The 12,229-nt window shown below is 43.3% G+C and overlaps 1 protein-coding gene across 1 annotated transcript in view; it reads right to left on the reverse strand.

Annotated features, from left to right (window-relative positions):
* side-II (sidestep II transmembrane protein) overlaps positions 1–12,229 on the reverse strand; it is a 401,395-nt gene that overhangs the window by 4,964 nt on the left and 384,202 nt on the right. Inside the window, exons 15-16 of the mRNA XM_074086222.1 lie at positions 9,318–9,563; positions 1,966–2,039 (exon numbers count right to left, since the gene is read on the reverse strand). Coding sequence (XP_073942323.1) covers positions 1,966–2,039; positions 9,318–9,563 — 320 coding nt within the window. The remainder of the gene's footprint in view (positions 1–1,965; positions 2,040–9,317; positions 9,564–12,229) is intronic.

Consider the following 12,229-nt stretch of genomic DNA (forward strand, 5'->3'; position numbering starts at 1 on the left):
GAATTATCCACTGCCTAGCTGTTGCCCGCGACATCATCTGCGAAGAATACGTTTATCCCTGTCCCGCTACGCTATGCTGATTTCCCGCAAAGTTAGCCTAAGTTAATTTAGTATAAGTATCTAGTAATATTTTTTTATTTAAGCGTCGTCGGAGTCGGGGACCGCTAAGGTTAACAGGAAACTAAAGTACATATGTTGTATTTTTTAAAGTATAGGAGGTTAATAAAAAAGAAAACTTGTGCTTAGTTCGAGAAACAACAGGCCGTTGAAGGAAAATGCACTGACAGACGGATACCTGATCTGCTGTTTAAACATGTTTACACAACGCAACGGATAAACTTACTTGTATTCATATTCATTTATTGCAATCATGTTCATTAGCAGGTACAATTATTGTAGATCTTAAAGTAAACATGCCAGTAGATAAATACCTACTTAAATACATATTAAACAATCAAGACCCGAGAACAAACATTCGTATTATTCATACAAATATCTGCCCGGCCGGGAATCGAATCCGGGACTTCAAGCTTCGTAGTCAGATTCTCTATCTACTTGGCCATCCGGTCGTCAAACCGGTGGGGTGTATATCACGGCGGTAACACACGGCAAATATAAACCGCGCTCTAACAAGCCCGGGACCACCTCCGCTCTTTACTAGCTACTCGCTCACGCTACTTTTTTCACACATCCCCAACTCGTCATACGAACTCCGAGGCACTCAATTTGGTATCGCAAATGTAACAATTTAGTCGTAAAGCGGCGAAGGGCTGACATCGTTCGAATCGGAGTCATATTGCGCGCGGAGGCTTCACTGAACGAAACTAATGGCACGTACGGAAGAGTTATTCCCAATATCAGATGACGGCGGGGGGCGGGGGAAGCTTTTAAGAGATGAGAATGTGATCGGATTGATGCGTGCGTCGCGCGTAATGGGCGATCGACCGCACGCGCAAATGGATTGCCGCGCCGGCGACCCGCGCCAAGATTTGCAAACATGGCGCGCTCAGCTTAAACAATTATACATATTCAGTGAGTTGTTGGGCACGGTCCGTTGTGACTAAATTGCGTAACGCCTTAGGTACTGACTGAATTTCAAATTGTTATGAAATTGTTAAGGTGCATGCTTAAATAACACATTGTCTTATCCATCTAATGTCTGGTCGTCATATATTGACTTTAGCATTAAGGCCCACTTCCAGTAAACACATAAATCTCGAGTTAGCGTTAAGCTCAGTTTAGTGCTGTCAAATTGTATGGAACTGTCAAGCTTAAGCCTGGATTAACTACTAAATCTAGATTTATTTTTTCCTGCAAGACGGCGTAAGGATGACTAAATTTGTTAATTACTTAAATTGATAACATCGAAAAGGCAAAATGTCTATGCTTTTAAATAAAGTCAGCAGTAAAGAATTAAAGCACTCATGCAAGAGGGCTAAGTCAATATTTAAAATTTCGGGTATTTGGGATTAAGTCGTTTTGAAGCTGTGGTATTTTAAAATTCAGATATTATCAAGGTTCAGATGTTTCGAAAATAAATAGGTATTAGGCATTCCGGTATTTATTTACACATAATTATAAGGTCGTTTTGAGATATTGACGTACTGGTAATGGGGTAAACGGAGTCGCGTCGTTGCGGACGCTAAATCCATTTTATTGGTTATAACAGCAATTTGTTTGTGCCACAACCTCATTATATGGCACCACAGTATACCTACGGATATTTACACTATATCGTCGCATATTTTTCATACCGTAGGTAATATATTGACTAGGTCATACACAATGTTACAGATAGTTCAACTCAGTTGTGCGCGCGGCCCTATGTGTGCGTGCGCTTGTAAATATACAAGTTTCACGTGACGCGGCAGTCGTCGTCCGTGCAAGACGTGTTCTTATCGCTTTACCCACACATAGGGCCGCGCGCACAACTGAGTTGAACTATCTGTAAACCGTGTTACTTACCGGCGTGGAGAGCGGCGCGGGCGCCGTGCGCGCGGGCGACGCTATCGCCGGCCGCCCGCCGCCCGTTGACTCGCCTGCAACAAAAGCATAGGTGTATTTTGCACGCTCCGCTCTGGCAGATAATAATGCAGGTGACTGTACTATGGGTAGAGTCAGCATCGAAAGTAGCATACACTTTCGTACTTTGTCGTTTTACAGCCACGTACTAAGCTGTCAATGTGTCAATGCGACAGAGTAAAAAAGTGATTCGTTACTTTTAATGCTGACAGACACAGACGTATAAACATACATATTTGTCGTCGTTCACATTGTGATAACCAATTTTACACATTGTTATTTTTTATTACAGTTAAAACTACTTAGATACGTACCAAATCAAACGGCTCTCAAATTGAGGATTGTGGGTGAAAATCCGGTATTACATCTCTAAGTTTTTCCAAATGTCTGAAATTTACCACGAGCTTTTTCAATAAGGGAACACAATCCTATACACCTACAGCAGATTTATGGATTGGATGATTATGATCTACGCTACGCCCTAATCCCTTGCATTCCGTGAGAAAGCCTGTGCTCTACACACGCACACTTAACACAATTAAATTATAGTGATTGTTAGACGATGAATATTGTCACTGTCGAGTTATCAGAATATTTTACAAGTATGTATATAGGTGTAGGAAGCCGTGGGGGCCGAGTGGTTTGACCTATGGCCTCTCAAGCAGAGGATCGCGGGTTCAAACCCCGGCTCGCACCTCTGTGTTTTTCGAAATTCATGTGCGGAATTTCATTTGAAATTTACCACGAGCTCTATGGTGAAGGAAAACATCGTGAGGAAACCTACACAAACCTGCGAAGCAATTAAGCGGTGTGTGTGAAGTTCCCAATCCGCACTGGGCCCGCGTGGGAACTACTGCCCAAGCCCTCTCATTCTGAGAGGAGGCCTGTGCCCAGCAATGGGACGTATATAGGCTGGGATGATGATGTATGTAGGTAGTAGTTTAGAAATGTGAACGAGTACATGCAGTAATAGAGCTCATGTGTGACCCGGGATCTTTAGGGCCCCCGCATATTGGCCACTTAGTGGCGGCCACGCTTGAGCGACTAGTTGCCGCCACAAGCTGCGGACGCGTTTCTTCATACATTTTGTATTAGCATCGGCGCACGCCGAGCGTTTGGGTGGCCACGTCCGAGCCACAAGCTGCGGGAGTCGACCGCGCTCGCTTCTTGTGGCCACAGTGTCCGATTACTTGACGCAAATGTGTGTGACAAAACTTGTGGTCGCGTTTAGTGGCGGCGACTGGTGGCCACAATGTGCCCTTAGAGCTTCAGTGTGCACTCGTCCCGGTTGCAGCGGCCGGGGCGGCCCGGCGGAAAAACGTTGATGGACGACCGACGCGGGCCGCGTTGAGCCGGACGCGACACGTAAGTAATTGGACGCGGCGCTGCAGCCCCCAGTCGCGCTAATGACCTAAATATCTAGTGCTTACGAGGCGAATAAATGATCGCACGGCGCTGAGAAATTCTTTATTTGTTGATTTAACGCGATACTAGACTTACAGTAAGAAAGGAAGCCTATTGATCTGTCTAATCTATAAAATTCTCGTGTCAAAGTGTTTGTAACTAAACTCCTCCGAAACGGCTTGACTGTTTTTTATGTTTTTTTTTGTGTATAATTTGGTAGGTCAAAAATAGGGCGTAAAATATATAGGACGGAGTTGCGGACAACAGCTAGTATATTATATAAATGGTGGAGATTAAACTCGTAATATTTGAAGAGCTAATAATGAAGGACTTCGATTTAAATATTACACAGAATTGGATACTATACAAAATTTAACATCTACACCTACTATAAAAATACTGATATAAGCCAGCCGATAGTAAATAGTAAATACCAATTGCCAGCAAATCAAAATGATTTACAGCAAAGTGCTAATTTAGGTACAGCAGATTCGAAATATTTTACAACTAAGTTTAATATGTCGCATTGTTTCCTACGGGCACAATATCATTCTCAGTTCTTTTTTACGCATCTTATACCGTTTCACGGTTTTTTTTAAACTTTTTAAACGTTTTAAAACGTCGTATCTTATTGGACAGCACCGCCGCCGCCGCCGCGAGGCCGGCCGCCGATTATCGCAATTCCGGAGGAATATCGATCGATAGTTTTTCCAATTTCCGCTGATAGCGGCAAATTGGAGACGTAACGAGATTTATATTGATAAGGACGAGCGGAAAGCGGCCGCCGCCGGCACGGGCCGCTGGTACACCGTGACTATTTTGTACTAAGCCTTAATACTTATCTGCTGCAATATATACACATTTTATGAAGTGTTTTTTTTTTTGTAAAATGCTTGACAACTTTTTTTATGCTAATGCCGTCAAATGAGCATTCGATTCAGTGATGACAAGTACGTGATTATCGTCGCCTATCCAGCCTTTCAAGAAACGTTACACTCGCTTTCAAAAGGCAGCCATGTTACAGGGTTGGGAAAAAACCGGAGCCGCTTGTGTATTCCAAATTTTGCGGGCACGAGGCAACTTCTTGCGATCAGCCTCCAGTTTTGTAGGTATATAAGCTCCTTGGTCGTGCCCAACTCGATTTTTTTTATAGTCGGCCGTGGCAGGTCGAAAAGGTACCCTTGGAGGTTGGATATAGGTAAATTCAATTTAGTGAATACTGAAATTCAATTTATTATTATTCTCATTTTTGTACTATTTTACTTTCCTCACAGTCGAAATGAAAAGTACTGTGTTTAACTCTGGTGAAATTACCCATTTCCCCTCGAACTATTGGCGCTCGAACGAAGTGAGAGCAATATCTCAGGTGAAATGGGTCACTTTCCACCCTTGGTTACCAATCTACTATTAATAGCTAGTTGAATAATACGGTCGCAAGTTCACCTTTATTACCTACTTGTTCGATATAACGAATGAAACGGTTTCTTATTTAAGAGCGTGTCGGGGCTAAAGTCGGGTGTCACGCGCTGTCCACATAAATTAGCGCGCGGCGCATCGCGGAGATTTATCTCCGGCTGCGGGAAAAAACCTGATTAATCACTACATTCAAAGACGGAGGCGAGCGTAAGTCACGACGCAAGAAATAATTAATTGGAGCGCGCGCGCCGCCCGCGCCGCGCTACTAATGTGCCCAACTTTATTCAAATTGCCTTCATTAAGAGCCTACTGTAGTGGTACGGGTACGAGCGCTCGCGGGCGGTCGCCATTGATTTATAATATCGCGCGAACTTGACGCCGCCGCGGCCAGCGCGGGCGGTGTATTGAAAAATATTTTGAAGCAGAGAAGCGACGGCGACGGTGTATTCATGAATATTGATGGCGGTTCGTGAATATTCAGCGCGGCGACACTCGGAATTGAAAACACGCGGCGACCGCGCCGCCGCCGCACCGCCGCCGCACCGTCGCCGCACCGCCGCCGCGCCGCACCGCGGGCTGCAGCGCGATCCACTAGCATTTAGCATAAAACATGTTTAGTCTGTCGATGTTAGGCAACGCAGCTCGATATAGAGCTACATGAAATAATGCAGTGAAGGATTTGGTTTAATCTCTTCCAATCAGAGTTTTAGCTGCACTATAGGAATACGGCTACCTACTTATAAGCAAATATGAACATACCATAATAAATATTGACAAACAGACTAACATTTGGTACGAACTCTTAATTTGGATGACAGTGCAAGTACAGTCAACAAAAAGTAGAGCAAAGAAAAAGTTTTTACTAAAAATGATTATTTTCTACAAAAACTTTTCTTGTAATAGTTGCACACACTTCCCTATGTGCTGAAACAGTAAAATCGCCCAACAGGCAAGAAAAAACATTAATCACTATTAATTCTAAGCTGCCATCAATCATAGAAAACACATTTAGACATTATAGCAAGGAAGCAAAATGGTTTCCACAAAAAACTCATTATGCGAAAAAGACGCTTTTTCTTATTCGGTATCAGACGTGGATTGATTAAATTAAAGTCGACCTTGGACCGGAGTAACGTAAGGAATCAATAGAGAATCCTATCTTCAGAAGCTCTTATTGTCCGCTAGCAACAAAACGATGTAATTTCGCTGTCGTGCGAGCAAGAGTTGCAAGAGGAACCATTGAGCACAATGCGGGAAGTGCACCGAGCAGGTGCGAGCTCACGCTAACTGCGAGATGAGACATACATGTTATGAACGAAGCTTCAATTATTTTCAACCCGTTGCAAAAGCATTTTATCTCTTTTATTGTGAGGGCTGTATACGTGGGTATGTTGATCGCGTTCTGCAGGTATTGCTTTGAAGTTTTGCATGTGGGAAGATCACGAGAAACGCATATTTAAAATCAGTGAAACAGCAATGAAATAAAACGGATAATCCAATTATTTTTATGAACTTGTAGTCCTTCCCTTAGGAGTAAACATCACGCGGCGGCTGATACAAGACGCCAATTCAAGAAGGCAAATTACATCGTGCGGCTCCTTTGATTTTAAACTACCTATAGCATGAAACCAACGTTAATGTCCGACTGTGCTTAAGTCATTTGACATATTTTACTCATGTTAATCTACACCTACTATGTACTCATATCTGAAAAGAACCCATGAGTTCGAGAGAGCAACAAAAGCCCGTATGAACTAATAGGTAGGTGCCGCGTGGCGTACTTGAGCGGGCTCGAATGCTTCGAGTGTAAAGCGCCACTCTGCGCGTCGCCAGTCGCCACGCTCTGCTAATTAAAACTTGTCGCCAAAACATCGCCAAATAAACGCGCTGAATTAGCGTCTAAAGCCACCAAATTCCGAAAAGGTAACTTGAAAGGGAACCTTGTGTTTAAATGTGTATGTTCACAAAAAAAGAGTAAATCAATCTTCAAGTCCTCATTAATATTTGGATGTTTGAAAATGTTTTAAATACATTATTTCCGCTTATTAATGGTGAACAATCAATTCACGTTATATTTTTATTTTTGTGTGTACCTATTAAACTTTGATTTTCAAAATTGGATGTTCACATTTTAAGTCTAATGAGATTTTCTTAACAAAGTCTGAGGAAAAGGAACTAAAATGAAGGCAAGTAGGAGCTATTTTCGCGCTAAGGAATTCTTCCGATTTGCGTGACTCAGAAGTTATTAAGCAGCTAACAGCAAGCGCAGCGTAGGAAGTCCACAACGAGATGGACGGATGACCTGGTTAAAGAAGCGACTGGAGGTCTATGGGGGAGGCCTATGTCCAACAGTGGACTACGGCTGAGATGATGATGATGAGAAGTTATCATAGTAAAACGGTCGACATCACTAGTAAGCCTTTACAGAGCTGCCGGGGAGAAGGGGAGCGCGTGGCCGCGCATCGGCCGCCATTTTTTATTGCGGCGAGAACGGCATTCATTTACCGCGCAATTTATGATCCGCTGTCGCGATCGTATGAATATATGAGTTGACCTTTCATTCCTAAATAAATAATTCTCCGAACGTCACGCGCAAAAGAAGGAATGCAATCAACATGAACGCAGCGACACAATTTTGAGTGTGAAAAGCATAGCGGAAGTTTTAATTGGATTTGCGAACCGATTCTTGAATATTTATTTTATTCATTGATTGTTAATAATTATATAGACTTTCGTGTCGTGCTGTTAACCTCGTCAGTAGCGGTGAGTTCGCGGGACGTTTTTAACGGCGCGTTTTAGGGCGGGCGGCTTTGTCCGGTGCGGGAGAGTTATGGCGCCAATAATTCCCCAAGTAATGTACGTATTATAATAACACGCGCCGCCCCGAACACGTACGGCCGGACATTAAACTGATTTACACGGCTTTTTAATTGTCCCCGCGCCCGCGCCACGAGCCTGCGCCTGGCTGGATATAATCTCCGCTCCATCAAACGATCGTTACTTTTTTATGGCACCTGAAACTCATTCAGTGGTGATGTTGTGACACGACGCCAGCAACGCCTGGCTTCCGCCGTGTGCGACAGCGATTACGCTTGAGGAGCCGACGACGACAAATCAAGGAGGCAAGTTTCTCTGCGGAGCCGCTCTAACTGTCGTTAGCGAAGGCTTCACTCACATTAGCTGTTAATTAGGTTTGGCATTTAAGTATTGAATAATAAGCTCATACTATATTTAGTTACTCTTCGTTTCTTGCTTAAATTAGCTGTGGCAGTTCCGTGGGGTTTTTGCTGAAGCTCTCGAAGTTACGCTTGAATGAAGGGGTTGTATAAAATATGGTTTCTGCCCTTTTGTAGCGGCGGCCACCTTGGATTTACGATGATACTGAGTTTACCTATTTGTTTTATCATCAGATTTCAGATCAATCGGTCAACAGGCAGGGGATACATTTTTATTACTAATTTAGCAAACACAAGTTCGTTGCTTCAAATTTTCAAGGGATCACAAAAATATAATTGGCACAAAGAACTATTTATTGTATTTTCATGTTTTTTCATAAGCTCAACGAGCACGTCGATACACGCGATATTACTTCAACGCAGGAGTAAGCGATCGTAGAAATTTGTGAGGACAGTAATTGTGTCGATTAGATTACTTGCTACAGACAAGGAGCTGCATTTCGAAGAGGCTTCGAAGTCATGAGGAGTTTTCATTTAGCATTTAAACATATTGGATGCGAAGCTTCATCAATGCTTAGTTATATCATTTGACAACCAGGCTGCGAACTTTGTTTTTGCTTAGCATATTCAAAGCGGATTTGCCGTAACTTTGAAATCTGAGTAACGGTTTATCATCAGCGTCGCAACATGCTGTCGGTACAGTATACAATAATCGTTTATGTAGAATTGTCAAAAAAGTTTTTTAATCATCTTCTCTATTATCACAAAGAACTATTTATTGTATTTTCATGTTTTAGCATACTCGGCAATATCGGCCGCACGTCGAACGAGCGCGAGACGCGAATCGTAACGAGGTCAGATGGAACGACGGGTAAGTATTTATTTATTGAGAAAATTAATCATTGCTCAGATTTATTTGAATCTTGTCTCGAAGGAGTTATTACAATTGTAGGTTTCAGGTAGAGTTAAAGTGTAAGATTGGATCATCATCATCATCATCGTCTTCGACCAATATGTGACTCCCCTGCTGAACGAGGAGAAGAGGGCTTAGTTCATCTAAAACCCCAATGGGGATTGGCAGCTTCACATACACCATTAAGTTGCTTCGCAGGTTTGTGCAGCTTCCCTAAAGCTCGTGGTAAATTTCAAATGTAATTTCGCAACTCATTGGTTTGCCCATTGGCTACCGTTACTTTTTTTTTCACTACTCAATACCTTTATTGCACATAATAGTTTTATAAGTAGGTAGGTGGTATGGCTTGTGGCAGATGTTAAAATAAATTAATTTTGAATACTTACAGTAGTTATTAGGTATTAGATCGGGCTCGGCGTCGTCGTGGTCGGGTCGCTTGAGGGCGGGCGCGGGCGGCGCGGGGGCCGCGGGCGGCGGCTGCGGCGGGGGCTTGCCGCGCGCCCCCTTGCGCGCGCGCCGCCGCCGCGCCGCCAGTGCGCAGGCGCCGCCCGCCACGCACAGCGCGCCCGCGCCGCAGCCCAGCGCCCCCACCACGCCCGCCACGCCGCCGATGCCCAGCGGCGCCTCCGACGCTGCAACACACACATCTTGAGATACCCTGGTTTCAAAGACCGGTGACCGACACGTGTCCGCGACCGACGACGTTTGAATGATTTGTTCGGTTTGAGGGTGGTTTCTCGGCGGGTAGGTCGACACCACCGGTGACGTTTCAGAGAAACCACCCATAAACCGAAACAATCATTCAAACGTCGTCGGTCGCGGACACGCGTCGGTCATCGGTAAAATGCCGGTTAAGTGCCAGTCCGACTCTTGCACTAAGCGGATCACCTTTTCATTACGCCAAAAATATTTTTTTACAAATTATTTATTTCACAAGTGTTTCATTTCGCCAAATGCATTTTATTCTAAAACTGAACTATTCAAGATTTATTTCAAGAACATTGTGTAGAACCCTAAAGGTTAGGTTAGCTTAGTGTTATAAGAATCCTGAAACATTTAGAGTTTCAGAATAAAATGAATTTGACCAAATGAAACATTTGTGAAACGAATCATTTGTAAAAATGTTTTAGTTTGACATTAGTGAACCATTTCATACAGATTTAAAAGTAAACAAGAAATTATTTAAATAACTGCAATCTTTTATCTGGCCACTTTGCCGCATAAGTAAATAACAGCTTTTTCACTTCTGCTCATGCTCTTAAAATGTTAGGTATTTTAGTCTCTACATGTCGGGACTAAAGCTCCTTCCCTAGGGATTAAAGCTTTTTTTTTAATTTACTTTGGAAACCCCTAAACAGCTAATCACGGTTTTTTTTTTTTTATATACTAGATGGCAAACGAGCAAGTGGGTCTCCTGATGGTAAGAGATTAAACATCTGCAACTATTGCAGACGCGTTGCCAACCTAGAGCCTAAGATGGATACCTCAAGTAATTTCACCGCTGTCTTAAAGCCGAAACACAACAGTGCAAGCACTGCTGCTTCACGGCAGGATTAGCGAGCAAGATGGATTATTATATTAAGGATGAATTCATTTTATTATACATAGTCCAATTGTGGTCCAATTAGTTTTAAAATAGTTTTCAAGTTTGAATCGGTTGGCTAAATATGCAACCATTTAAAGCGTCACTTAAAAAAAATGAAAATAAAAGAAAAAAAAAAACCACGAAACAATTTTTTTATGCCATTTGCATTTATAACAGAGTCCATAAGTCATATTGAGCGTACGTTTTTAAAAATTAATATTGTAATTTTGAACATAACGTCGTTTTTTTCCTCGCGTTCAAAGTGAAAAGTAGAGTGTTTAACGGGAGACTAAACAACCATAATAACACTCGAATTATAACCACCCTCGCTCTGCTCGTGTGGCTAAACATCTCGTATCATTATGGCTTGTTTTAATCCCTTATTGAACAATCTACTATTGCGCACCGCGTTTTTTAAACATGCTGCTGCCGCCCTGTCGCGTTATTGTGCCGATACAAACAAGATATACACTTGAGTTGTTTGGCTGCTCTATGGTAGACACCATAATATATCTATCACATATTATTATGTATATAGACACCATATCATGTCATTCTCTTTTCCTATTACGGTTCCAGAATATGCTCGTAGCCTTTTGAAATAGGACAGACTATACATGTAACAGACGGCGTAGGGACAGTAATAGGGTTTCGCAAAAAGGTAGAGCAGAAACAAATTGTTTGCCGACACAAAAATCAATTTGAAATACTCCTGTAACATGATTCACGCCGAGTAATTGTGATACTGAAAGGATTTGTGTAGATGCAAATATTTGCTTTCCCAGAACCTATGTCACTCTATACACAGTAATTGTTTATTTACGGTTTTTATCCGACCTTCATCATTTTGTGTGCGGATTAATTTCTAAGTCTGCGGGAAGCGAGCTTGTTAATAATTTGTACCGATAATCTATGAAATTAATTTTAAGTCTAACTAAAGTTGTGCAAAAAAATAATTGAAAATACGACTGGAACCGGAAGAGGAGACGGAATTAGCATTTCGTGTAAAGAGTTCCGAGGCGCGCGACTGTGATCATACCGTAATAACTTAATTGAAAGGATGGTCGGGGGGGGGGGGGACGGAAGGCGCCGCGTCACAAGGACTCGTATAATTGGATCCTGCGTCATTTTGCGACGGTGCTGGGATGCAGTTCGATCGCCGGCGGGCGCAATCTCGGCCGCGCGTGCAAAAAGTCTCGCACCGGCAATAGCTGCCGAGGACTCTCGCCGGGACCCAATTACCGCACAGCTAATTAAAGCTTATATAGACGAAGAGGTCCGCCTCACCCCGAACCCCGCCCTGCCCGAGGCCGATCGCACTCAAATTTTACGGGGATGGCAACGGCGGAGCCATTTGGTTAACATGCCGTAGGACTTTATGGTCAATCTAACTTTAATAATAACTCTCGAGCTTCTGCTCAACCGAACGACTGCGGCCCGATGAAACGGCGGCTGTTAGAATAGCCGCCGGCGGCACTTGTGCTCGCGCGAGGAGCCGGAGGACAATGTCTCCGCAATCCACACCGTCAAGAGCGAAGTTTCTGGAAGCAATTAGCGGTGCCGGCGCTGCGGTTCGCACTCGCGCATATCACGTGCACATGTGACAAGTTCCCGCGCGACTTGTTACTTCCCAACTTGTAATAGCACAACAACATGTCTCTGTCCAATTTCTGCTGAGACCGAAGCTTGTTTATGTGAGCTGTGACATATTCA

This window comes from Choristoneura fumiferana, chromosome 3 (genome assembly GCF_025370935.1).
Source record: "Choristoneura fumiferana chromosome 3, NRCan_CFum_1, whole genome shotgun sequence".
Classification (NCBI taxonomy): domain Eukaryota; kingdom Metazoa; phylum Arthropoda; class Insecta; order Lepidoptera; family Tortricidae; genus Choristoneura; species Choristoneura fumiferana.